The 27379-nt window shown below is 41.9% G+C and overlaps 2 protein-coding genes across 3 annotated transcripts in view; both read left to right on the top strand.

The window, feature by feature from the left end:
• Window positions 1-4682, top strand: part of tmeff1a (transmembrane protein with EGF-like and two follistatin-like domains 1a) — a 92103-nt gene extending 87421 nt beyond the window's left edge. Inside the window, exons 7-10 of the mRNA XM_011486222.4 lie at window positions 332-391; window positions 2100-2223; window positions 2484-2645; window positions 2770-4682. Coding sequence (XP_011484524.1) covers window positions 332-391; window positions 2100-2223; window positions 2484-2645; window positions 2770-2854 — 431 coding nt within the window. The 3' untranslated portion in view covers window positions 2855-4682. The remainder of the gene's footprint in view (window positions 1-331; window positions 392-2099; window positions 2224-2483; window positions 2646-2769) is intronic.
• A 1022-nt stretch (window positions 4683-5704) lies between these two features.
• Window positions 5705-27379, top strand: part of cavin4a (caveolae associated protein 4a) — a 31712-nt gene continuing 10037 nt past the window's right edge. The window contains exons 1-2 of one of the 2 annotated variants that reach the window (XM_011486221.3): window positions 5705-6048; window positions 6152-6578. In XM_011486221.3, coding sequence (XP_011484523.1) covers window positions 6171-6578 — 408 coding nt within the window. In that variant the 5' untranslated portion in view covers window positions 5705-6048; window positions 6152-6170. Of the gene's footprint in view, window positions 6076-6151; window positions 6579-27379 lie in introns of both variants that reach the window. The other variant, XM_078934435.1, reaches the window with a different exon arrangement.

Here is a 27379-nt window from a genome sequence, read left to right as displayed (position 1 = left end):
AGACTGTCACAAAAAAAACTGTATTTTTGACAGGACTTTTATTGTGAAGGAGCTTCATCTCTACCAAATGTCAGAAAACATATATACATACAGGTTTAGAGCAAATTAATGGAGGTCACAGAATAACCTGGCAAACACATTTTGTTTGGACTGGTTTAGTTTTCATGTCACCCCCCCCCCCCCCCACACACACACACACACACACACACAATACACACACACACATATCTAACAAAGGAAATACATCTTTGTTTCAGCAAACACACTTTTGTTAAGGCTGATGGTAAAGTTTGGTTTCCTAAGCATCTTCATCCTTCTGTCTCCTTCACAGCTGATAATCAAAAACCTGGAAAGAAAGACGACAGCAGCCCCTTCAAAATAAATGTTTTAGGTAAGAAACCTTCTTTTATTTTAAATCACGCAATGTATTTATTTTAAATAAGTAATAAAAGGTTCATCACCCACAGCAACTGTTACTCTTTTATTATTCATTAGGTAATTACAAATACAACTTATTCCATGTGATCTAAAGAAATGTATTGTCATAAAGTGGTTTTAAAAAAGGAAGATAGAGAATAGAAAAGATGGAGTCTGATATAAACAACTGATGAACAGCTGATCTCTAAAGAAAATTCTTCATCCTGACTGAAGTATCAATGTCAGGACGAACCTTCCTGATCTGAAGTTTCAGTATGAGTCAGTTTCCAGTCTTGATCCAAATTTCTACCTTTTACCTTCATTCTGATTGTTAAGGCATCGTTTATAAAAAAATAAAAGAAAAAAAACTTCTCATGGACATGGTGATGTTCTCAACTAAGTTACTAAAATATATGAACATTTAGAAAAATATTCAGGAGAAACTTTTGTCTTTAACACTAAATCGTGAGCCAAAAGTTACTCAACTTGCACATACAGAAAGGGAACTGTCAGTCAAAGTATTTTCCTATTTAAAAAAAAAAAGGTTTAAAAAGGCGTACTGTTCTACATGAAAGACTGTAAACTGCAAGTGAATATGCTGAGAAGCCATAACTGCGGGACAAAGAAAGGCTTTGAAGTACCGTACTCAATTACGTCCTCACAGGAGGGCAACAAATCAGCAAAAACAGAGCCAGGAATCTGCGCTGACACTGAAACTAAAGGAGATCTGGGGGGGTTTTCTAGGCAGATCCCAGCATGACGCAGTCTTTTCTTATAATTAAAGTGGTGGATTGGAGGTGCACAGCGATGGCGCTTTGCATACCACCCTGCAGCATGATGCAAATATTGAGTTTGGAGATCAGAGAGAAGGAAGAATGGGTTTATAATCATCAGAAATGCTCCAACTGGAAGAAAATGCCTTCACAGTCGCTTCACTATGAGTTTAAACTCAGACTCAGATGAACAATCAAAGCATTGGATTAACCGACCTGTCAACAAAGTAAATGTTGAAGCACACAACAGCACATTCTATCTCTCATACAGCAAAACAAAGAGTCTGCAGAGCTCCATCCAGGTGATGCAGTGACCTACATTCAGCCCATCTACCAAATTAAAAGCTCGACTCAGGAGAAGAATTTAAGCTTTTAACTGGGATTAAAAATGAAGCAGGAGCAACTGCGAGGAGAAAATTACAGTTAAAGGGTAATTTAAAGCCCTTCACAGATTTACAAAAGTTAGCCCAACACTAATAAAAACAGGGATTGACTCAGTTTTCACAAATAAACAATGTTACATTTTCTAAATGTGATTGGATAGTAATAATAATACAAAGTGCCTCAATTCAGAGAGATTTCTCTCTTTTATTTTAACTGAAATGTAGAAACATCTTCAGGTCCAGTGGAGGAGCTTCAATCAGGCTCTAAAAGCTGATTGAATGCTAATGTTTTCCAGTTACTTTAGATGTGTCTATGTTGGTCAGAAAAAGACATTTTTTATTTTATTTTACCTATATTTTAAATATTTAGGTCACAAATCTGGTCAAATTTCATTTAAAAAATGTGTTCATCTACTGGTGACAATTTAGGATCACCTGTCTGGATAGATATAAAAAAAAACATATTTCAAGCTATAATTGTAATCCCTTAATTTTGTTTTTTTTGCATATTTCTTTTTTTTTTTAGAAACAACAGGTCTGGATCATGGAGAAGGTTTCTACGCTGGGATGCCGACCCCCTGCTCCGACAGCTACGCCAGTTACTGCGTGCACGGGAAATGCGAGACCAAATACAACATCGCCACCTGCAGGTCTGTGACGCCTTGGTGCTCCTGCTTCAACTATCATTTTCGGCTTTGAGTGCAGGCTGTGATTTCAACTTCAGTATAGGAAGGGGCCTTATATTTCAGATGTTTAGAAATCCAGGTACTCTTTAAGGCTTTGATTTTTAGTTACTGGCTTCTCATTTTAATTGTTTCATTTTAATTGTTTGTGTGGCATTTATTAGCATTCCCCGCCCCTTTAAGCGATGCACCTCTGCTGTTTGAGTCCGGATGTTTGTATTCCACAGGTGTGACACAGGTTATAAAGGTCCTCAGTGCGACGAGCCTCTGGACTTCAACATCCTCTACGTGGTTCCCAGCAGACAGAAGCTGCGTTACGTTCTTATCGCTGCCTTCATCGGTGCCGTGCAGATAGCCATCATCGTTGCCGTGGTGATGTGCATCACTAGGTGGGGTAGAAAATAATAACTTTAAGCTTTCTCGAAAAATATATTGTATTATAGTATAGTATATTATATTTAATATTTTTGTGTACTTAAAAAAACAACAACTTTTTTCTGTTTGTTTCCTTAGAAAATGTCCTAAAAACAACAGAGGACGTCGTCAGAAACAAAACATGGGACACTTTTCTCCGGACACTAACTCCCGCATGGTATAGCTGTGCGTGTTGACGATTCTTTTTGATAATTTTTTTGTTTATTTTTACAGCGTGGAAAAAACATTTTTAACTGTAGCTGTAGTATTAATAAAGGATGGGGATATTTATTTAATGGGGCCTTACGCTTCCCTTTTTTTTGTTTTGGATGGAGTTTGTGCGCCTTTATTGTGTCACTTTTCTTTTCCTGACGTCTCAAAATCAAGAAGCCAAATCCTCGCACCCCAGCATCACATTATATCACTTGTCTGCGGATGTTAACGGTTCTTTCTGTGCTGTTTACTACAACCTGTCAATTCCCCTTTTTCTGTTTAGCTCTTTACTGAGGATGAGCAGCTGATGACCAAATGCAGTTTGATTTCAGTGTTTCCTAGGAGGTGAGGGGAGGGGTCACACAGTGTGATAGATTTGTTTACACTTATTCTTTGGTATGAAACTCCATGTAAAGTCTCCACTGTATTAAAATAAGCTAACTGTTTATTTTATTTTTTTCTTAAAGTAGTTTTTATACATTTTTTAATTTTGATTTTGGATTCTAGTTCCTGTATATTAGCATGACTTGTGAAAACTGTGTACTGTGGCGTAGTTTAAACTTTTTCGAAGGTAATGCTGTCATCCTCGACGCTGCCTCCATCGCCCTCTGCTGGCAGGAACGTGGAAAGGCAAGAGGAGACGCCGTCTTTGAGTGTAAACTAGAGGAATGTGTCATATTAGGATTGAGAAACCACACAGACCGTTGTACATGTCATTACCGGCTTTGGAGCCTGAATGTTCCCCATCTTTGTAAGTCTCAAGTCATAATTGTAAAAAAATGATGTCAAAGTCAAACGGATAACTTTTAAATGCGTTTTTTTTTTTTTTTTTAGGTTAACAAGATGTTTTTATTTGAGTAGGAGAGATTTGTCTTTGTTTCTGTAATGAGTTTCACATTTTCTCTTCTGCAACACATTCCAAGTGCACAGAGCCTGATTTAAAAAAAACAATCAAGAAACTGTGGGCCAAACTTAAAACAAGTTTCAGAGAAGAGCACTTTTTTTAAAGAAAAAATAGTCTTTGGCCACAAGTGTATTTGATTCTTAACTTCATACTCTTGCATAAATGCTTTTCGGTTACCAGAGGTTATCACCAGGGGGCAAATAAGTAAATGGACGACTTAACCCTTCTGCTATCCTAGGCACTTTGACATTGGGAGTTGGGTCATCTTGACCCACTAGACAGTGCTCTGAACCTTTTTTCTTCAATGATTTGTGATCTTCACTGGTTTCCATGGATTACATGAAATCCTATTCACCTTTGTCATGGTAGGGAGAACACGCCAATGGTCATCTCGACCCCGTAGGATAGCACAAGGGTTATGGTTTAAGTAGCAAGGAGAAAACCCTTGTTATTAATCCCTACTGGATCTTGAAGTCTGTAAATCAAACAGTATCTGGTTCGATTTTCTTTCCAACACTGCCTCTACTGGTCACCTGCGTATTGCATCTGTTGTTGCGTTCATTTCAGATTGCAGCTGAGACAGCTGCCATCTTTACAAAAACAGGTCATGATGTTAGACATAAATTATTGTCTGGAGATGGTTTTCATGAATGCATGTCTGTAAGGATCCATGTGGATCCGGACGCTCTGCACAAGCTCCGCCCTGCCTGAGACTGTCAGCCGCAGCGAGTGAGGGGTCTGCGCATGTGTCGAGGAAGAATGCTGGATGCTCGTTTCGTGCTCCGTCTGTATTTCATGTTTGTACTGTGTTCGAGTCCTGTCCTAGATAAACTGTTGGACTCACCCTTTCTTTTTCATGATGTTTGGACAAACACAATAAACTAATCCCAACAAATTCAGGACTCCAGACTTGTTTAATTTCTACTAAGCCAGGGGAAATGGAATAGAACAATAAATAATAAATCTTTCTTAAATGTAGCACAATGCATGTTTAAAACTTTTAACATCACCATACTGGTACGTAGTTTGGACGCGACGATTGCTTTTAACCACGATTCGGTTCAACGGTGCAACACAGTTTGGTTTTCAACTGAGAAATCTGGCATCTTTCATATAAACTAAAGATTATACTACAGAATAATGCATCCAGCAGGAAGTCTAGCACTACGGCCCCATGCTGCTGGAATAATATCCAGTTTTCTTGAAAGCAGGACACACAAGGTTGTGTCTGGCTTTCACTTTCATTGAAGGACACTATCAATGAGTGTGTAATTAAAGTCTGTTTATTTGCATTATTGGACCAGAACCCACAACCCCTCCCCTTATGAACATAAACCATGCGCAGCATGTTTTGCATGTCTGCTGGGGTGGGGTCTTGCTGCTCTCTGCAAATATAGATTTACGGCCTGGACTTAGAGGCTGGGCGGGGGCTGAGCGGGGGCTGAACAGGAGGATGAGGGTATTCAGGGACAGGAGCAGCTGCTGAATTCAGTTGCATGGATCCAGCAGTTAGTCACCTAACAGCATTCATTCATGCAAAATCCCCCTCCATGAAGACAGTGACTGCTAGGTCAGTGCATGTTTGTGATCTGACACAGTTTTTACCTCCAGATCATCCAACAATAGAGTCGCAGTTAAAGTCAAGATGACATCAAATTAGAATTTAAGAGCTGAAGCTCATTTTGACAATTTCCTGACAGCCTTTTCACATGAAGGAGTCATGTTAAGACTAAGTGCAGCTCTGTGGAGCAGCTGTTCTGAAGCTGCAGTGTTGAAACATTCTGATGCTCTGGTCTCACTCCTGAGTGTCAGTCATCTCTATAAAGAGCTTCAGATCTCAGTGGCTCCAGTGTTTGGACTCTGTCACCCTGGGACAGTAAAAAGGGCAGAGCTGTGGCCTTTAATCCCCATGAAAGCATTCCAGCACCGAATAATCGCTGCGGCTCCTCTGCATCTGTCACTGCAGGGCTGCAGCAGGACTCTGCGTCGTCGCTGATGTACGAGATTCACCGGCGCTTGTTAGCATGTTGGCCAATAAAGGAGAGTCATCGATAAGTGAGGGGGAGGTGTTAGGAGCCGATGGGTTTTTCCACCATCCTGGATGGGCTTTGCGTCTTCCCAAAATGTCAGAGTGTCACCTTACAGATAGGTTTTATTTTTGGCCTGGAAGGGGGTTTTGTGTGAGCTCTGACCCCCCCCCTGATTTTATGGACCAGTTGAGTTCAGGTCCCCCTAGTATCGTGATGACTTTTTAAAGGGAGGTAGGTGGAGTCCATTCTCGATTTTGGGTAACAGCAGTTGCCACTCCAGTCTCTCTGTTCGTAGCCCCAACAATTCCTATTGACTCCTCAAACTTTTCCACAGGTTTGACACAAAATCACCAATGGATCAGCACAAGCATCGCACTGCGGGGGTCCAGGAAAAGTTGGAGATTGTTGGGGTGGAGGACGAGGCCGGTAACCCCATCAGCGCCCTGACCATCCTATCCCTGCTGGAGCGTGTGGCCGGCATCATCGACAACGTCCAGTCCTGCCAGCAGCGCATGGAGGAGCGTCAGCTGGAGCTGGAGAACAACATCAAGGCCATCCAAGGAGACGTCCTCAAGCTGGCCAAGGACCACAGCGACACCAACGGCACGGTGGAGAAACTCCTGCAGAAAACACGCAAAGTTAGCGCCAACGTGAAGGAGGTCCGGACGCGCGTGGAAAAGCAAAATGTACGAGTCAAGAAGGTGGAGTCGACACAGGACGAACTGCTCACCCGCAACAAGTTCCGAGTGGTCATCTACCAGGTGAGAAGACTGTCACAAAGTCCCATGAGGGCCCTGACAGTTTCCATCCCAGCTTCAACACCTTTTATTTCGGTGGACATGAATAGCAGAGAAGTCAAAGTGAAACATTCAGAGCTTCTTAAAGTATTTCTGAAATCCAAAAGCGACAGACTAACAAAAGTCAAACAGGAATTTGAATTTAGTCAGCAAACCAGTGTGTCATTGTTTAGCCCTTGTGCTATCTTAGATGACTCCACCCTTGCATTGACGTGTTCTCCCTACCATGACAAAGGTGGATAAAGGTGGAAAGATTTCATGTAATCCATGGACACCAGTGAAGATCACAAATCATTGAAGAAAAAAGGTTCAGAGCACTGTCTAGTGGGTCTAGGTGACCCAACTCCCAACGTTAAAGTGCCTAGGATAGCACAAGGGTTAGAAGAAACTGAAAAATAATTACCAGAAACAAAAGATTTTAAAAAACTCGCAAAGCTCTAAGATTGCTGTTGAAATAAATTTTGGCACATCATTACACGGAGAACGAAGCGAGGGCAAACACATGCTCCTAAGAGCCCTTGACTTTGCAACACTGGTAATTTATTGCAAATCATCCTCATTATGTGAAGAGGACACACTTTCATCTCAAGCAGCTACGCTTCTAATCAGGTTGGCTGAAATGCAGGAAAACAAGGTGATTCACTGGTGCGTGTCTGTTATTTTTTAGCTTTTTGCTAATCCTGAAACACCTCAATTAACTTCTTCAACCTGCAGTCATTTGAGAGGTTTGTTGAAATTAGGCATGATGAAATGTTCCCTCTTGATGTAAAGGTTTTATATAAACATGGCTGAGCATCTCTGTGCCGCTTTTGCATCGCTGCTGAAGATGGACAGGCCTCATTACAGCTTTAAATTAGACCGCTGTGGGAGTTTCTTTGACAGACATCGTGGGCAGGTTCATTAGTGGTCAAAAGGACAAGAGTCCGAAAGTCAAACTGAGACGTTTGAACTGCATTTGTGTCAGATGTCCCTTTAGCGACATGCTGCACAACCAAGTTTATACTAAAATGCTTTATAACAAAAAAAAATGAGTGTTCTTGGTTTCCTTCCAGTGCAAATAGCTGAAGGCTTCTGGCATCAAATCCTGGAAAAACTTCATCATAGTTGTAGAAGTGAATAAACTCATATTTATGGTTTCTCAGACAAATTCTGACACATTAGGGGAGCTGAACTACCTTTATTAATGTGGTTTTGGTTTTATATAAAGAACATCTACAGTTTTACTGAGCAAATATGTCTAAAAAAATACATCTATGAAAAGAAGAGGTTCTCTATTGATATTTTCAATGCAACTCTCATTTTAAGTGGAGCGCCCGCTGGAGGGTGAAAAGCTGAAAGTTACTCATATCTGCCAATATTCTACCTGCGCCCCATGGTGGGGCTGGCTGTATCCGAGCCTGTGTCCAAATGCAGCCCCGCCTACCAGATTTTAAGCATAGCTTTTGATATCAATATCCTTTATTTCACACTGATTGCAAAAGGAGGGTGTTAGGCACTGATCCTCCATACCCTACCCCAGAAGTGTCAAACTCCAGGTCTCGAGGACTGGTCTCCTGCTGGTTTGGCAGAAATCCTGCCTTTGCTGCTGCTGATTACCTAGATCGGTTGGGTTTAACCAACAAGGAGCGTCAATGACAGGTTGGTTGGATTCTGATACCCCAGTTTACCCCATCCCCTATTGGGAGAGCCAACGTGATTTAACAGAACCAGGAATCATATCTGGTTTTGGTCCTTCGCGTGCTGGGCCACTCCGTTATTTCCATTGTTGTCCAGGCAACATGGAGCGAGGTCAGTCTTGACTTAGAGTTTTTTTTAGGGGGGGGGGGGGGGTGTACCCCTCATCAGTTGGCCTTGCCTCTGACATGAACTGGACTCACCAGCAGCTAGAGCCTGCATGGAGTATTGCATGGGCTCCTTCTCATCTTAAGAAGAGTGTCCAAAATGATGCATTAATAAAAACAAAATTATGTCTCAAATACAGAAGAGGTTTATAAAAACAAATATTCTTAAGACCTAAGATCATCCAACCTCAAATTTGTCCAACACAAGTTAATCTGTGTTCTTATCTCTTTGTTCAGCAGCTGCAAACGGCAGTGTACAGTATGGGCTTCTCCACCAGGTGGACGTAAGCATCACTTAACCCTTCTGCTGTCCTATGGGGTCCAGAGGACCCGATCCTTACATTTGACGTGTTATCCCTAACATGACAAAGGTAGATAAAGGTGAAGAGGATTTCATGTAATCCATGGACACCAGTGAAGATCACAAATCATTGAAGAAAAAAGGTTCAGAACACTGTCTAGTGGGTCTAGACCAGTGTTTTTCAACCAGTGTATGGTCAAGTGTGCCGTGGAAAATTGCCCTCATTCACTGATCTCAAAACAATTACCATCTCCAGGAAATCAGCTCTTTGTTCATCCAAACAGGTCCTGATAAAACACTGAGTAGTTAGGAATATAAAAGATCATAAAATACTTTTTTCTTTGTGTTTATTTGATTCTATTAAAGACATTTTGATAAGAATGACGGTAACGCGATTTAGCTGCAGCTTTAACTGTTTTCTGAAAAGTCCCGCAGCTTTTACTGTCTCCACGACTCCACCAATCATTCTTGAAGGCTTAATCACATGTCATCAGTCTGACCAATCAGAAGTGTTTGAAGTCTTCACTTCCTTGTTCCAATTTAGCTCATAACTCTCTCAGTTACAACAAAAACACCAGCTAAAGCTCGTCTTTAGCGGTGTAGCTTTCCACAGAATCCGGTATCAGACCGTGGAACAAGTGAACAAAACAATGAAGCTCAGAGACGCGAGTCTTTCTGCCGTTTTTAGCAGTTTTCGCACTACATCTCCCATGATGCATTGGCTTGAAAGGGACAGCGCCTCAGCGTACAATGAGTCGTCCTTGTCTTGTCGTCTTGAAAACACAACGAACATACAGTTTGTATGTAACAACTTTTATTAAATCTTTTAGAAAAAACATCTGCAACTTCCAGCTTTTTCTTTTTTTTTTTTTTTTTTTTTTACTTCCTGCTTTTTCTGCCACAATTATCACAAAAATGCACGTCAGATTGCCGGGGGGCTGTAGATCAATTCAGACTATGAGTTTCTGCTTTTTTTTTTTTTTTTTGGGATGCTGGTGTGCCGCGGGATTTTTGTCAAGGTTAAAGTGTGCCGTGGCTCAAAAAAGGTTGAAAAACACTGGTCTAGATGACCCAACTCCCAACGTTAAAGTGCCTAGGATAGCACAAGGGTTAAGCCCAGCTCTGAAGGAACTACTTTGTTCAGAGTAATTGGAATACTTCTGTGGATACAAAAAATGAGTCACAAAACCCAAACGTTTATTGAAATCCGTATTTTTTATTCATTATGTTCATTGAAACTGTCATAAAGTTGACAAGATTTTGCCATTTGACTGTAGAAAGTCTGGCATCATGTTGGACAGCTGTGTTGTCCTTCAGGTCTGCAATAGTCACATGATCAAAAATTACTATTATCAGTTTTATGTCCATTCATCTTCTTAATCTACTGTATAACTTTCGAGGTATACAGAGACTGTTCTGGCTACTGTTAGGCGAGGGCGGGGTTCACCCTGGACAAGTTTGGCAGTCTGTTGCATTTTATACAATCACAATCACTCCAGGAAGTGCTGTCACAACTGAAAAAATATCAAATTTGTTTTCAAAATAAGAAATGGGTGTGAAGTAAAACATCATGAGTTGCGTCTGAGGAAGCTCAGGTTCTAGAGAAGTGATTCTGGTTCTGTAAACACATTTATTTTCTATCTGAGTCAAACCAAGGATTTTCCTGGAGGACCGCTCAGGTTCACAAAAGGTTATCATTCACACTTTGAAGCTTTTAAAGTTTTTAAAATGAAACTTTTTGGCCCCGATGTTAAAAAAAATGTAGCTGTGTTTTGGAGAATCAGACTGAAAATCTCACCTGAAGTTGTGAAAGCAGCTTTTAGAAGTCTTCATTTCTTTGCCAAAACTAAAAAAATGCTGAGTCGAAGCAGAAACTATTGAAATGAGCTAAAGACGGCCTGACATATCTACGTGCTCACAGCTTCATTTTTATTTCATTTTTCATCATCTCTCTGCAGGCTCTTTTATTCCCAAAAAATGTAGATTTCTTGAACCAATAAAAGGATTTAGGATGTGAGTGGATGGCTTATGGAGATGCCGATTTACATTTTGCTGGTCAGTGTTTTCTGAACATCTCCTGTTGTTATTAAGCTGAAATCAAAACAGAAGAAGTCAAATTGTCAAAGTTTATTCATTCATATTTAATCGTCTTTTGTCCACATCCTGCTCATCTCTATGAGGACGCAGTGCGTTTATAGGACCTTACTATTCAATGCCTCTGTCCGGGATAACGTCCGGATTTCAGAATAGTAACCGGAGCTCAGTGGACAGCTGCTGTGGATCCGTGACAGAGGCACTTATTCTGGGATCACAGCGCTGTCCCTCACTGCCCGAAGGGACAGACCATAAACTGCTGTCACGCCCCATCACAGCCTGAGAGTGAGGCTTAACACAGCGATCGATACTCAGGGCGGGGGGGGGGGCACGTCAATCAACCTGAGCTGCTGCTTAAAACAGCCAGGACTCAAAACAAAGAGAGGGAAGGAAGAGATACTGGAACAGGGCCGACTGAACTCTTTCATCTGTTTGTCCAGTCATTTCACAGTTCATTCATAATCAATCTCAGTGCTTTAATTCTGTTTAATTACATTGTATTTAAAACTAACCTTGAAAAAACACCAAGAAGAAAACTCAACAGTAAAGACCCACTGAGCCCCACTCAATAAAAAAGGTGTTTCTGGTGTTTTTAACATGTTATTGGAGCATTTTCTCATGGAGGACATTTTAAAATTAGGCTTTAAATTGCATTTCTGAGTATTTTTCTTTATTCAAATTGTTTTGAAAAAGCGTGCCACTATGACATAGAGCTGTACGGTTGGATATCTCCAAGATTGCTCGCCATTTATGTTTCACCACTAACGTTAAGTTGGAGGTCTGAGGCACTCTAAGCTAGCAGGGGAGGTGTAAACAGATGGATGATGGAATGTGGGGGCGGGCTTGCACCGTACAGAAATCAGAGCTCTGTCTCCCCCTCTGGCCACCAGCCGGAACCGTCTCCAGAGTTCTGAGTGCACTTCATCTCCCAGCAACCCCGACACACAGTTTCCATTACAGAACAGGCAGACAGCTGGATCCAAACGCAGCAGGTTTATTAGCTCAGCTAAACGTCCACAAAGCTAAATCAGGATCAGGCAGGCAAGAGTCGACAACAATGACTATAACAATGAGAATATTCAGGATGCAGACAAGAGTCAGGGCAGGCAACAGGTAAACTGAGTCATAGACGAAACAGGGTCAGGGAATTGGGAGAAATGTCTGGATGCAACACTCAGTGTAGGGCAGAGCGGCATAAACAATACTTCACACTGAGTGAGGCTCAGTGCAGTGCTTAACTATACCGTGACTGATTGCAAATGAAAGTCAGGTGTGTGGCATCCAGAAACTGTGCGCTGGGGTTGCTGGGAAATGAAGTGTTCTCTGAACTCTGGAGACGGTTCCCGCTGGTGACCAGAGGGGGAGACAGAGCTCTGACTGCTGACACCCACCAACGGTCCCACCTCCAACTCAGAGGTGAATTTCTAATGAACTCCTGCCCTTCTGCAGAAACTGTGTTAGAACACGACACAGGTTTCTTGCTTTTGTTTAAAAATGGCATAATCCTAATTAAAAGACCACTGAGAATGCTTTAAAAATAGATGAAAGTTATTGCTCATTGAGTCAAAAACATTTCTAAAAATGACAATACAAAGAACTTCACGCACAAAACCAGATTTGATATGAACAAACAAAAGTCTCATGTTTCTTTTAATTTACCATCAGAATGATGCATCAGCGTTGTCTAAACATTTCCTCCCCTCTCTTGTTCCCTTGCTCCTCTCCTTCACTTTATTGAAAAATGTCACAAACTAATGAAAAGGAGACAGGAGGAATTCAGGAGGACTGAAGCAAATGAGATCCCTTCATTCAGAGCATCTGTCTTCACTCCCACCACCTTGCATATCAAAGTGATGAAGGTCATTTAGCCTCGGTGGAAGAAACAGAGCATCAGGCGCTGCTGCAGCACAAAACATCCCCACTCTGCATGTAGATCACAATCATGCAGAGACTTTTTAATTATCTACTTTATTATCAATTTGGAGAAGTCAAAAATCTCACTCAGATGTTTACTTTTTCTATTTTTAATTCTAAACAATATAATGTAAACTTTGCAGCTGGTCAAGTTACCTTGCTGACTGCAGTACTTGACACATAAACGTGTGGGATAAATGAGGAGATTGAAAAGGAAGACCGTCTCTGCTTTCACAGTCTGGTGAATTTGGATATTCTCCACCAAGGCTGAAGCTCCGATGCTTCACCTTTCGCACAGGTGGATCCTTTTTCAGCAAAAAAGCAAAACTAAAACCTGCAGTTTCCTGCTTTTTTCCCCTTTGTGTTTATGCTGTAGCAGTGAAAGCTGTTTTCATATATGTCAGTCCAACAGTCTGTGGAGACTGACATTCTCAGGCATCGATTCATATTTATTTCAAGTGGGACACTTCTAAGCACTGACAAGTTTAGCTTTTCTGCAGGTGTTGCATTTTTTTTCTCAAATTTCATTGCTTTACATAAAAAAGAGAGATGCATAAAAATTGTTGTTTTCAAGAAAAATATTTTAAAATGCCACCTTTTAGCCACTTTTACCTCCACAAGATTTTCCTCAGATGCAGGAGGGCAAGACAATCTCTTCAGTTAAAGAGGCTTTTGTGTTCTGCAGATTTGGAGAAAAATTGATCGCAGTATCTTTTTGTTTTAGTGGTAAAAGTAAAAAAAGAAACAGTAAATAATCTCTTTAAAAACCAGAACGTGACTCCCAACAAATAAATCCATAAAAAATAACGAATATAAGCGAATTGTGGTAATAGATAAGAGAGAAGCCTGAGGCTTTTTCCTGCTCACCTTCTCTCTACAATCCCAAAATAAACAATTGTTATCACTGAATTATAAAGAGCAAATGTCAAGCAAACCAGATATTTTCCATCTGAATTTAGCTTTCATTTCATTTTGCAGAGGGAAGGCAAGTTAAAACAAATAAATTCACTTAGAAAGAAATTATTCCTAACTATAATTATCCAATTTACTGAAATATCAATAAAAATCTAATTTCAGTCCAACTGTGAATTAGTCCAGTCTTATTTGAGCTAGTTGGGATTAAATCGTTCTGACTTTAATTAATATTCAGTTTGGATAATAAATGGGAGTTGAAGAGAAAGCTCCTCCAAAACAGCAGCTTCCTGTCTTCAGACATCAGTTCAGAGCTCACAGCAGGATCCCACATTCAGACTGAACACTGACTGCTTCACTCATCTGTGGATTCTGGCAACTATAGGAAATAATCTGACATTTAATTACATGAGTTAATTAAACACAAAATAATTTGTTCAACTCAGCCCTGCCTCAGACAAAAGTTTCTCATTAGTCTTACATTAACAGAAAAACTTTAATCAAAGCTTTTTTCATTCACCAGATTTTATGGAATTGTGTTTGAGAAATTCCTAAAAGTGTAACTATTTTCTTATAAAAGTCAAACAAAAGATTCAAACTCTTTAAAAAAAAAAGTCAACTGAGAGTTTGTCGGCTTCAGATTTAAAAAAAAGTAAATTCGGCTTTGGGAGCAATTAGGTAAAAGCAAATATTTCTTATCATCATCAGTCTCTGTTTGACATTTCTGACGCTTTCACCTTCAGTAACAACAAACAAATACACATTTTCTTGAAACGCAGTTTCCCTGCTGTTTGATTGCTCTTCATAGTTTTTCTTAAAGTTCCTGTGACACAGTCACAGTTATTTCTCTATAAAAGCCGAAATATTCAACACTTTCATGAATGCGCGGCAACAAAACCATTCAAATCCAGGATCTTTGCAGCTTTTCATGTTTTTTTGTCAGGAAAATGTTCAGATTCTGCCCCTCTGGCTGGAGATGCTTAGACAAAATGCAGAGAGGCTTTGCAAGTCAAAATCAATTAAAGCTACAAGTAGCATTTAGCGGGCCCGAGCACGTGCGACCGCATGGCACGAGCGACCGCCCCGTGAGCAACGCCCTGCTCGAGCCATTCTCGTCGTTTTTTCTTGTCCATTCTGGAGCTCCAAGCTATTGTTAATACGACAGCAGCCTGGGGGGGGGGGGGGGGGGGGGGGGGGGCTGTAATCTGTTGCCTTAAGGGACAAAGACTTTTGCATATAGCATGAAAAAAATTCAAGCAATGATGATAATTGCTATCACTGTCCCTAAGGATGAGAACAATAGAACTCGTTCAATTTCCACTACAATGTCTAGATGAGTGTCAGCTATGTCTGATAACTTGGCCAATTAGCTGGACCGGGATCTTGCAAAGTGCAGGTGGTTAACGTCCAGTGTGATGAGTCTGTGGACGGCAACAGTACAGCATAGCTTTTGGTTTCCACAAGAGAAGAACTCCTGACACATCTGCCCTAACAGACAATTACAAGAGGAGTTGAAATGTATAACACGGTGAAGGAGTTTTTGTGCAGAAAAATGTACAATTAGAAAAGCTGGTAGCAGTGACTGCAGATGGGACTCCTGCTATGATCAATAGACAAACAGGTTTCATCACTCACTGTAAAGCTGACCCAGACTTTCCAAAATGTCTGCATTACTGCTGCGTCATTCACCAGCAGGCCTTATGTGCAGAAGTGATTGGCTCTGGACATATAATGACTCTTATTCTGAAAATCGTAAACAACCTCAGCTGCAAAGCTAAACAGCACAGGATTTTTAAGGTGCTATTGGAGGAGATGTCTGTTGAATATGGTGAATATGAACATTGTGAATCTGAACTTGCATTCTTGACTGACATTACTGGAAAACTAAACCACTTGATCTGCGAGCTGCAAGACAATGGCAAAACTATTTTTTTTTGACCAGCCTGCCTGAGCCAGTGTTTTTCTTGTGGGGATCTTTTCTGCCAGGGCTTGTCAGCTTGGTCAGTGGATGTTGCTGCAGTTGTCTCCCTTGCTGGGACAGCTGGAGTTAAACACAGCAGCTCACGGCTCTGAAGTGGACCCCGTTGCTGTCCCAGTCTGGATGGGCACTGTGGCGATGTTCCAATGGCCAGGCTGGCTCCTGGTATAAAGAGATTCCCAAATACCATTTCCTAACCGCAGAGCCAAGGATGTGTTTACATGTTTAGGTCAAAAATGTGATGGACAGCTTCATGTTGTCTAAACATGCCACCCTGTTATTAATCCAGTTGATATGGTTCTCCATCTGTGTCTAGGTGATAGAAAAGCATTTTTTTTATATTTAGAGCTCTAAGCAAACAAACAGTTGTCTATATAAAAGAGCTTTTACAATTGTGCACTTTTAGCAGGTCTCTGAGTTCATGTGACCAATGTATGGTGGATTTTCACAGACCTTGTTTAAAACTGAAGGTGAGAGAGACTTAGAGAAATGGCTTCATTGTTCTGGAGTTCTTTGTTTCATCCACAGAAGAGTAGAATTGGTGATTGATTTTGAAAAGCTGCTGAAAAAAGTATCTTTTTCAAATTGCAATTTCTAACTTGGGTTTTACATTTTGTGTTCCATTTTTTGTGCTTTAATTGGGAAGCATTTGTTATTTGTTTGGTGTTTTTAAGGTTCTGCAAATATACACATCATTTTTTAGAGACATTTGTTATCAGTTGTGTTTGTTGATTTGTAGTTTAATTTCATTGGATGTATAGATGTCGTGTGGGGGGGAGGCTCGAGAGCAGGTAGGACCCAGGCGCAGAGACGGGAGGCAAACGGGTTCAGGGCAAGTGGGTTTATTTAACTAACAAAAAGCGCTGCAGAGCAGGATGACAAAACTAAAAACAAAAACTTACTGTGGCATGGCAAGGGACATGGACGCCAGACAAGAAGACGTGATCAACATGAGCAGAAGTTAATGGACCAGCACAGGAGGAAGGCAGAGACAAGACTTATATACAGACAGGGCAGACAAGACACAGGTGAACACGATTAGGGCAGATGGGGACCAAAGGAAGTAAAACTCAAGAAACATGACAAGACAGGAAACCTTTCAAAATAAAACAGGAAACAGAACCAAACAAGACAGAACAAGAACTAAAGCGAAAAAAAAGACAACAAACTGAAACCATGACAATAGAAAGGAAAAGAAGTTCAAACATTGATTATAAAAAAGGATATAAGAGATAAAAAAAAAAGAAAAAGGAAAAGAAAAAAGATAAAATATTGATTTAATTGCATTTTGAATGAATAAAAAACAATGATTAATAGAATCAGAATCAGAATCAGGAATCAGAAAAAGTTTTATTGCCAGGTTCAGTAGAGCGCACTTTACAAAACGAGGAATTTGACTTGGTGTATAGTGCAATTAAGAATAAGTTAAAAATTAAGTTAACAACAACAACACACTATATACAGTAGAGTAAGGTGAATTAAAGTGGGAGCACAGATGGGCTGGGATGGTGGGGCCTGTAAGTGGCACCGACAGTCCTTTGGTGGGCGGGGGGGGAGGGGGGGTCACCTGGGGGAGTTGGGGTTCTGTTCAGCAGGCTGGCTGCAGTGGGGAAGAAGCTGTTCTTGTGGCGCGAGGTCCTGGTCCTTATGGACCGGAGCCTCTTGCCAGAAGGGAGGGGCCAAAAGAGATTATGTCCTGGATGAGAGGGGTTGGCTACAATCCTGGCTGCCCGCCTCCAGGTCCTGGAGATGTGCAGCTCCTGGAGAGACGGGAGGTGGCAGCCGATCACCTTCTCTGCTGAGTGGATGACGCGTTGCAGCTTGGCCTTGTCTCTGGCCGTGGCCGCAGCGAACCAGACTGTGATGGAGGACGTGAGGGTGGATTCGATGATGGCGGTGTAAAAGTCTACCAGCATCTTTTCAGGGAGGTGAAACTTCTTCAGCTGCCTCAGGAAGTACATCCTCTGCTGGACCTTCTTAGTGATGGAGCTGATGTTCTGCTCCCACTTGAGGTCCTGGCTGATGATGGTTCCCAGGAAGCAGAAGGACTCCACAGAGGTCACCGGGGAGTCACAGAGGATGACAGGGGGGAGGGGGGCTGGGGCCTTCCTGAAGTCCACTGTCATCTCCACTGTCTTCAGAGCATTAAGCTCCAGGTTGTTAGCGCTGCACTATGACACCAGCCTGGCTATTTCACTCCTGTAGGCCGACTCATCTCCGTCAGAGATGAGGCCGATGAGTGTGGTGTCGTCAGCAAACTTCAGGAGTTTGACAGACAGGTGACCAGCTGTGCAGCTGTTTGTGTACAGGGAGAGTAACAGGGGTGAAAGGACACAGCCCTGGGGGGATCCGGTGCTTGTGGTCCGAGTATCTGAGACGAGCTTCCCCAGCCTCACATACTGCTGTCTGTCCGTCAGGAAGTCTGTGATCCACCTGCAGGTGGAGTCAGGCACATTCATCTTGGAGAGTTTTTAATACTAAAGATGTATGAAAGACATACCGAAAAAATATGTCTTTCAGTGTTTAACTGGCTGTCTTTGGATTATGCATGCCTGAGTAATGACCATTCTTACTCCTCATCTCTCTGTTCACTGCTTGCTAATTTACATAGCAGGGGTCCCAGCAGGAGGGGGCGGGGTTGTAACACGACTCCTTCAGCAGAGCCAGGCTGAGAGAGGCTTTGACATGTAAGATGTTAGATGTTAGAATGCCAGATGTTAGAATGACCAGTTCATTTTATATCTATGAAAATATTCAGGTAGCTATGGGACATGTTCAGCTTTAGGTCTGTGAAAATTGGTGTCGATTGTTGAAACATAAGTTACCATAAAAAAATGTTTGTTTGGAGTCTAGACAGATTTAACACAGGTTTTTGGATGAAAAGGATTTTTTATAAATCATCTGTTACACTTTTAAGTCTGAAAAAAATATGGAAGGCAGCAAACACAGATCCCTACCGTTTTTAATTTTTTTGTGCTGATATTTGAAAGATAAGTTATGCAAAAAAATAGGTGTTTGCAGTTTTGCCTAAAAAGACGTTTTCGGACCTTTTTGGATGTAATGCTCTCTAAGATGTCACCTGTAACTTCAATCATTCTGAATTTTTTTAGGAAGCAGTAGCACATAAATGCCTATGAAAGTTGAATTCTTGGTGCTGATAACCTAAACAGAATTTATGCTAAAAATCTTTGTTCAGTCCAAAATTTCATTAAAAAAATCAAGTGATGAAGTTTCTCGTAGACCCTATAGTGTTACATATCAAAGCTGGAGGTTATTAAAGGCATCTAATTCTGAAATCTCAGCTTCCTGAGACAAACGGCTGATTTATAATAAATTTCTATTATTTGGGTGCACATAATAGACCACTTCCTGTTACGCAGGCACCGTCAGGTGTACACCCATGAAACTTTACATGATGAGAGAGGACCCTTCTGAGTATCTCCAGTTTTAATTTCATGCACATCGGACAAAGCAAAGAGAAAATACAGGGCAGAATGTGCCCAATGCAATAACTAGGTGGCGCTATAGAGCTCGTCCAAGATTGTCATATCCATGGGTTCAGAATAGAAGCTTCATCATATCCATTGAATTTCAGTGAGATTGGACAAGGAATGTGCACGTGAGAGCAACTTTTGTGTGCATAGCGAGATGCCCAACTTTGCCGCTCTGTCACGACCACACCCCCGCATTGAAAGTTATGGTTTTTTGTCAGAGTAAACTTCAATGGCTTTTCAACAGGTGGACGTCATTTTCAGGTGTGTCGGCTCATCCTACTCGGAGCAGTGATGCTCCAAGTCAAACATGTCATTTCCTCTTGCCAGCAGGTGGCGCTACACTTTTTCCAGATTCTTTCACTGCAGATGTGTTCAGAGTCAGACTACAATCATGCATATCAATTTTTGATCAGATTGGATTATGCATGGCTGAGTAATGGCCATTTTTCTTTTCATGGCGTGTTTTCGAAACAACGTCGAATTTCTACGCGCCGCCACGGTCACAAACTTCTGTAAAAACTTAAAAGCTTTGCAATTTAACATCGGACATGTGTCTAGTTTACAAAACCAAAGTTTGGAGTCATTATTCACAAATCTCTAGGAGGAGTTCGTTCTAGAACGAGGCCTGCAAATGTCCAAAATAGAGCAAAAATGACATATTGACATCAATATAGCAGACTTCCTGTGCGACTGACAGCTTGGTACCTACAGACTTTTTTGTAGGTTTCCATCTGATGAACATGCCCTGAAAAAATCAAGCTTGTACGTTAAAGCGTATGCGGGGCGTCGGGACAAAAGTCAGTGTAGGTGGCGCTGTCGAGCCATTTTTGCGCACCCATGCCAATTTCTCATAAAATACGAAATTTTTCGCGACCCCTGATGTGTGTGCCAAATTTGGTGAGTTTTGGGGTATGTTAAAGGCCTCAAAAATGCGATTCTTCCGGCAGAAGAAAAATAATAATAATAATAATTAAAGCTACAAGTAGCATTTAGCGGGCCCGAGCACGTGCGACCGCACGGCACGAGCGACCGCCCCGTGAGCAACGCCCTGCTCGAGCCATTCTCGTCGTTTTTTCTTGTCCATTCTGGAGCTCCAAGCTATTGTTAATACGACAGCAGCCGGGGGGGGGGGGGGGGGGGGGGGGGGCTGTAATCTGTTGCCTTAAGGGACAAAGACTTTTGCATATAGCATGAAAAAAATTCAAGCAATGATGATAATTGCTATCACTGTCCCTAAGGATGAGAACAATAGAACTCATTCAATTTCCACTACAATGTCTAGATGAGTGTCAGCTATGTCTGATAACTTGGCCAATTAGCTGGACCGGGATCTTGCAAAGTGCAGGTGGTTAACGTCCAGTGTGATGAGTCTGTGGACGGCAACAGTACAGCATAGCTTTTGGTTTCCACAAGAGAAGAACTCCTGACACATCTGCCCTAACAGACAACTACAAGAGGAGTTGAAATGTATAACACGGTGAAGGAGTTTTTGTGCAGAAAAAGGTACAATTAGAAAAGCTGGTAGCAGTGACTGCAGATGGGACTCCTGCTATGATCAATAGACAAACAGGTTTCATCACTCACTGTAAAGCTGACCCAGACTTTCCAAAATGTCTGCATTACTGCTGCGTCATTCACCAGCAGGCCTTATGTGCAGAAGTGATTGGCTCTGGACATATAATGACTCTTATTCTGAAAATCGTAAACAACCTCAGCTGCAAAGCAAAACAGCACAGGATTTTTAAGGTGCTATTGGAGGAGATGTCTGTTGAATATGGTGAATATGAACATTGTGAATCTGAACTTGCATTCTTGACTGACATTACTGGAAAACTAAACCACTTGATCTGCGAGCTGCAAGACAATGGCAAAACTATTTTTTTTTTGACCAGCCTGCCTTAGCCAGTGTTTTTCTTGTGGGGATCTTTTCTGCCAGGGCTTGTCAGCTTGGTCAGTGGATGTTGCTGCAGTTGTCTCCCTTGCTGGGACAGCTGGAGTTAAACACAGCAGCTCACGGCTCTGAAGTGGACCCCGTTGCTGTCCCAGTCTGGATGGGCACTGTGGCGATGTTCCAATGGCCAGGCTGGCTCCTGGTATAAAGAGATTCCCAAATACCATTTCCTAACCGCAGAGCCAAGGATGTGTTTACATGTTTAGGTCAAAAATGTGATGGACAGCTTCATGTTGTCTAAACATGCCACCCTGTTATTAATCCAGTTGATATGGTTCTCCATCTGTGTCTAGGTGATAGAAAAGCATTTTTTTTATATTTAGAGCTCTAAGCAAACAAACAGTTGTCTATATAAAAGAGCTTTTACAATTGTGCACTTTTAGCAGGTCTCTGAGTTCATGTGACCAATGTATGGTGGATTTTCACAGACCTTGTTTAAAACTGAAGGTGAGAGAGACTTAGAGAAATGGCTTCATTGTTCTGGAGTTCTTTGTTTCATCCACAGAAGAGTAGAATTGGTGATTGATTTTGAAAAGCTGCTGAAAAAAGTATCTTTTTCAAATTGCAATTTCTAACTTGGGTTTTACATTTTGTGTTCCATTTTTTGTGCTTTAATTGGGAAGCATTTGTTATTTGTTTGGTGTTTTTAAGGTTCTGCAAATATACACATCATTTTTTAGAGACATTTGTTATCAGTTGTGTTTGTTGATTTGTAGTTTAATTTCATTGGATGTATAGATGTCGTGTGGGGGGGAGGCTCGAGAGCAGGTAGGACCCAGGCGCAGAGACGGGAGGCAAACGGGTTCAAGGCAAGTGGGTTTATTTAACTAACAAAAAGTGCTGCAGAGCAGGATGACAAAACTAAAAACAAAAACTTACTGTGGCATGGCAAGGGACATGGACGCCAGACAAGAAGACGTGATCAACATGAGCAGAAGTTAATGGACCAGCACAGGAGGAAGGCAGAGACAAGACTTATATACAGACAGGGCAGACAAGACACAGGTGAACACGATTAGGGCAGATGGGGACCAAAGGAAGTAAAACTCAAGAAACATGACAAGACAGGAAACCTTTCAAAATAAAACAGGAAACAGAACCAAACAAGACAGAACAAGAACTAAAGCAAAAAAAAAGACAACAAACTGAAACCATGACAATAGAAAGGAAAAGAAGTTCAAACATTGATTATAAAAAAGGATATAAGAGATAAAAAAAAAAGAAAAAGGAAAAGAAAAAAGATAAAATATTGATTTAATTGCATTTTGAATGAATAAAAAACAATGATTAATAGAATCAGAAATCAGAAAAAGTTTTATTGCCAGGTTCAGTAGAGCGCACTTTACAAAACGAGGAATTTGACTTGGTGTATAGTGCAATTAAGAATAAGTTAAAAATTAAGTTAACAACAACAACACACTATATACAGTAGAGTAAGGTGAATTAAAGTGGGAGCACAGATGGGCTGGGATGGTGGGGCCTGTAAGTGGCACCGACAGTCCTTTGGTGGGCGGGGGGGGGGGTGGGGGAGGGGGGGTCACCTGGGGGAGTTGGGGTACTGTTCAGCAGGCTGACTGCAGTGGGGAAGAAGCTGTTCTTGTGGCGCGAGGTCCTGGTCCTGATGGACCGGAGCCTCTTGCCAGGAGGGAGGGGCCGAAAGAGATTATGTCCTGGATGAGAGGGGTTGGCTACAATCCTGGCTGCCCGCCTCCAGGTCCTGGAGATGTGCAGCTCCTGGAGAGACGGGAGGTGGCAGCCGATCACCTTCTCTGCTGAGTGGATGACGCGTTGCAGCTTGGCCTTGTCTCTGGCCGTGGCCGCAGCGAACCAGACTGTGATGGAGGACGTGAGGGTGGATTCGATGATGGCGGTGTAAAAGTCTACCAACATCTTTTCAGGGAGGTGAAACTTCTTCAGCTGCCTCAGGAAGTACATCCTCTGCTGGACCTTCTTAGTGATGGAGCTGATGTTCTGCTCCCACTTGAGGTCCTGGCTGATGATGGTTCCCAGGAAGCAGAAGGACTCCACAGAGGTCACCGGGGAGTCACAGAGGATGACAGGGGGGAGGGGGGCTGGGGCCTTCCTGAAGTCCACTGTCATCTCCACTGTCTTCAGAGCATTAAGCTCCAGGTTGTTAGCGCTGCACTATGACACCAGCCTGGCTATTTCACTCCTGTAGGCCGACTCATCTCCGTCAGAGATGAGGCCGATGAGTGTGGTGTCGTCAGCAAACTTCAGGAGTTTGACAGACAGGTGACCAGCTGTGCAGCTGTTTGTGTACAGGGAGAGTAACAGGGGTGAAAGGACACAGCCCTGGGGGGATCCGGTGCTTGTGGTCCGAGTATCTGAGACGAGCTTCCCCAGCCTCACATACTGCTGTCTGTCCGTCAGGAAGTCTGTGATCCACCTGCAGGTGGAGTCAGGCACATTCATCTTGGAGAGTTTTTAATACTAAGTCTAGACAGATTTAACACAGGTTTTTGGATGAAAAAGGATTTTTTATAAATCATCTGTTACACTTTTAAGTCTGAAAAAAATATGGAAGGCAGCAAACACAGATCCCTACCGTTTTTAATTTTTTTGTGCTGATATTTGAAAGATAAGTTATGCAAAAAAATAGGTGTTTGCAGTTTTGCCTAAAAAGACGTTTTCGGACCTTTTTGGATCAAATGTTGTCTAAAAGTTCACCTGTAACTTCAATCATTCTGAATTTTTTTAGGAAAACTAAACCACTTCAACTGTGATCTGCAAGGCAATGGTAAAACTATATTTTTTATGGAACAGCCTGCAGTGTTTCTTGTGGGGATCTTTTCTGCCAGGGCTTGCCGGCTTGGTCGGTGGTTGTTGCTGTTACCAATCCAGTTGATATGGTTCTCCATCTGTGTCTAAGTGATATAATCAGAATCAGAATCGTTTATTGTCATTGTACATGGGGATACAATGAAATTGCAGCAGCCTTGGAGTGAAGGAGTTACATAAAATAAAAATAAAAATAGAATAGAAAAAGAAATACTGTATTTACAACTCTTAACAAAAAATGAACAATATGGACAGAAACTGTTAAATATTAAATATTTGTGAATAAAATAGAATGGAATTACATGAGTTGCTGTGAGCACAGCTTAATAAATATCAAGTTATTGCACAGTGACCCGGTTAGACAGTCAGGATATTGCACGCATTGTAGTAAAATTAGAGTGAGGTGTGGTTGGTGGACGTATGTGCATTCCGTATGATAATTGCCTGTGGAAAAAAGCTGTTTCTTAGTCTGTTTGTCCTGGTTCTGATGGACCTGTACCTCCTTCCAGAGGGCAGCAGTTCAAACAGAGGGAAAGCAGAATGGGTGGAGTTAGTGGTGATGCTAGTCACTCTGCTGAGGCAGCGAGACTGGTAAATGTCCTTCAGTGAGGGGAGGGGGCAGCCGATGATCCTCTGCGCTGTCTTTACCACTCTCTGGAGACTCTGCCGTTCTGCTTCAGTGCAGTGGGAAAACCACACTGTGATGCCATAGGACAGAATGCTCTCAATGGTTGAGCGGTAGAACGTTACCAGCAGCTCCTGGCTGACGTCGTTCCTCCTAAGTTTTCTCAGGAAGTGCAGGCGTTGCTGGGCCTTCCTGATGACAGTCATGGTGTTGTTAGACCATGTGAGGTCAGCAGAGATGGTGGTGCCCAGGAGGGTGAAGCTGTGGACCCTCTCCACACAGTTTCCATCGATGTAGAGTGGGGGTGGATCTGTTCTGTTTTTTCTGAAGTCCAGGATGATCTCCTTGGTCTTGGTGGTGTTCAGGATGAGGTTATTAGCCTGACACCACCTTGAGAGTTTCAGGACTTCGTCTCTGTAGGCCGTCTCGTCGTTCCCAGAGATCAGCCCCACCACAGTAGTGTCGTCTGCAAACTTCACCACGGTGTTGCTGGTGTGGGCTGGTCTGCAGTCTGCTGTGTACAGTGTATACAGCAGAGGACTCAGCACACATCCCTGTGTGGAGCCTGTGCTCAGCGTCCGGGTGGAGGAGAGGTGGGGGTCAAGTTTGACTGTCTGTGGTCTGTTTGTCAGGAAGTCCTTGATCCACGAGCAGGTGAGTGGGTGGAGTCCTAGTTCAGACAGTTTGTTGACCAGAATGTCAGGAATGATTGTGTTAAAGGCTGAGCTATAGTCCACAAAGAGCATCCTGGCGTAGGTGTCTCTGTGTTCCAGGTGGCTCAGCGCAGTGTGGAGGGTGATGGAAATGGCATCATCCGTTGATCTGTTTGCTTTGTAAGCAAACTGGTGGGGGACGAAGATTGGAGGGAGGGAGTCTTTGATGTGTCCCAGGAGCAGCCGCTCCAGACACTTTGTGATGACAGCAGTGAGTGCAACTGGGCGGAAGTCCGTGAGGAAGGCTGTGGATGAGGACTTTTTGGGTATCGGGATGATAGTGGATGACTTCAGGCAAGCAGGGATGAAAGCCTGAGCTAGCGACAGGTTGAAGATTTTTGTGAAGACCTGGGAGAGTTGATCGGCGCAGGCCCGCAGAACCTTTCCGGGAACTCCATCAGGTCCCGCCGCTTTCCTGGGGTTTACCCTGCTGAACATCCGTGCCATCCGTGCCACGTCCATAAAGGCATTGTTTTTATATTTAGAGCTCTAAGCAACCAAACAGTTGTCTATATAAAAGAGCTTTTACAATTGTGCACTTTTAGCAGGCTGAAAAAATTATCTTTTTAAAATTGCCATTTCAAATGTGGGTTTTAAATTTTGTGTTCCATTTTTCTGTGCTTGTATTGGAAGGATTTGTTATTATTTTGTTTAAAAGTGCTACATATTGTATATACACATAATTTATTTAGAGAAATTTGCTATACGTTGTGTTTTTTGGTTTTGTAGTTTAATTTCATTGGATTTATATTAAGGAAAAGAAGTTGCAGCATTGATTAAAAAAGGATAAAAGAGACATTTACTGTCTAAGTCTTATGTTACATCTGTAGAACTGTACTGAGAGTTGGGTTTTGTTTTGGAGCACATTCATATGTTTTGTTTGTAAAAAAAAAAGATAAAATATTAGGTTAATTGCATTTTACATGACTAGAAAAGCAATGATTATTCATAAAAATCTATGAAAGACATACAAAACAAATGAAAAAGCAGTCTGCCCTCCCTCTTGTGTCTAAACTCTTGTCACCTCACTTCTGGGTTAGTTAGCATATGAACTGGCAGCTGGTGTGTGTGTGTGTGGGGGGGGGGGTGAAATTTGACTCCAGCAACAGGGATGATTGAGGAGCAGGCTGCAGCATGAGGAAAAGACTTAAGCATGTAAGAGGAAATGACATCCTACAGTTGACCAGTTCATTTTATATCTGTAAAGAATATTCAAGAAGCATTTAGACATGTTCAGCTATATGCGTGTGAAACTTGGTGTGGATATTTGAAGCATAAGTAATTTTAAAACACACTTGTTTGGAGTCCAGACGGAAAAAGCACAGGTTTTGGGATGAATCAGGATTTTTTTAAAATCATCTGTTTCACCTGGACTTCTGAAAAAAATATGGAAGGCAGCAAACACAGATCCCTACATTTAAAAAAATAAATGGTGTTGATATATGATGATTAAGTTATGAAAAAAAATAGGTGTTTGTAGTTTTGCCTAAAAAGACGTTTTCGGACCTTTTTGGATGTAATGCTCTCTAAGATGTCACCTGTAACTTCAATCATTCTGAATTTTTTTAGGAAGCAGTAGCACATAAATGCCTATGAAAGTTGAATTCTTGGTGCTGATAACCTAAACAGAATTTATGCTAAAAATCTTTGTTCAGTCCAAAATTTCATTAAAAAAATCAAGTGATGAAGTTTCTCGTAGACCCTATAGTGTTACATATCAAAGCTGGAGGTTATTAAAGGCATCTAATTCTGAAATCTCAGCTTCCTGAGACAAACGGCTGATTTATAATAAATTTCTATTATTTGGGTGCACATAATCGACCACTTCCTGTTACGCAGGCACCGTCAGGTGTACACCCATGAAACTTTACATGATGAGAGAGGACCCTTCTGAGTATCTCCAGTTTTAATTTCATGCACATCGGACAAAGCAAAGAGAAAATACAGGGCAGAATGTGCCCAATGCAATAACTAGGTGGCGCTATAGAGCTCGTCCAAGATTGTCATATCCATGGGTTCAGAATAGAAGCTTCATCATATCCATTGAATTTCAGTGAGATTGGACAAGGAATGTGCACGTGAGAGCAACTTTTGTGTGCATAGCGAGATGCCCAACTTTGCCGCTCTGTCACGACCACACCCC

This window comes from Oryzias latipes, chromosome 17 (genome assembly GCF_053564925.1).
Source record: "Oryzias latipes strain Hd-rR chromosome 17, Olatipes_Hd-rR_3.1".
Taxonomy (NCBI): Eukaryota; Metazoa; Chordata; class Actinopteri; order Beloniformes; family Adrianichthyidae; genus Oryzias; species Oryzias latipes.
This window is presented reverse-complemented; position numbering and strand designations above follow the sequence as displayed.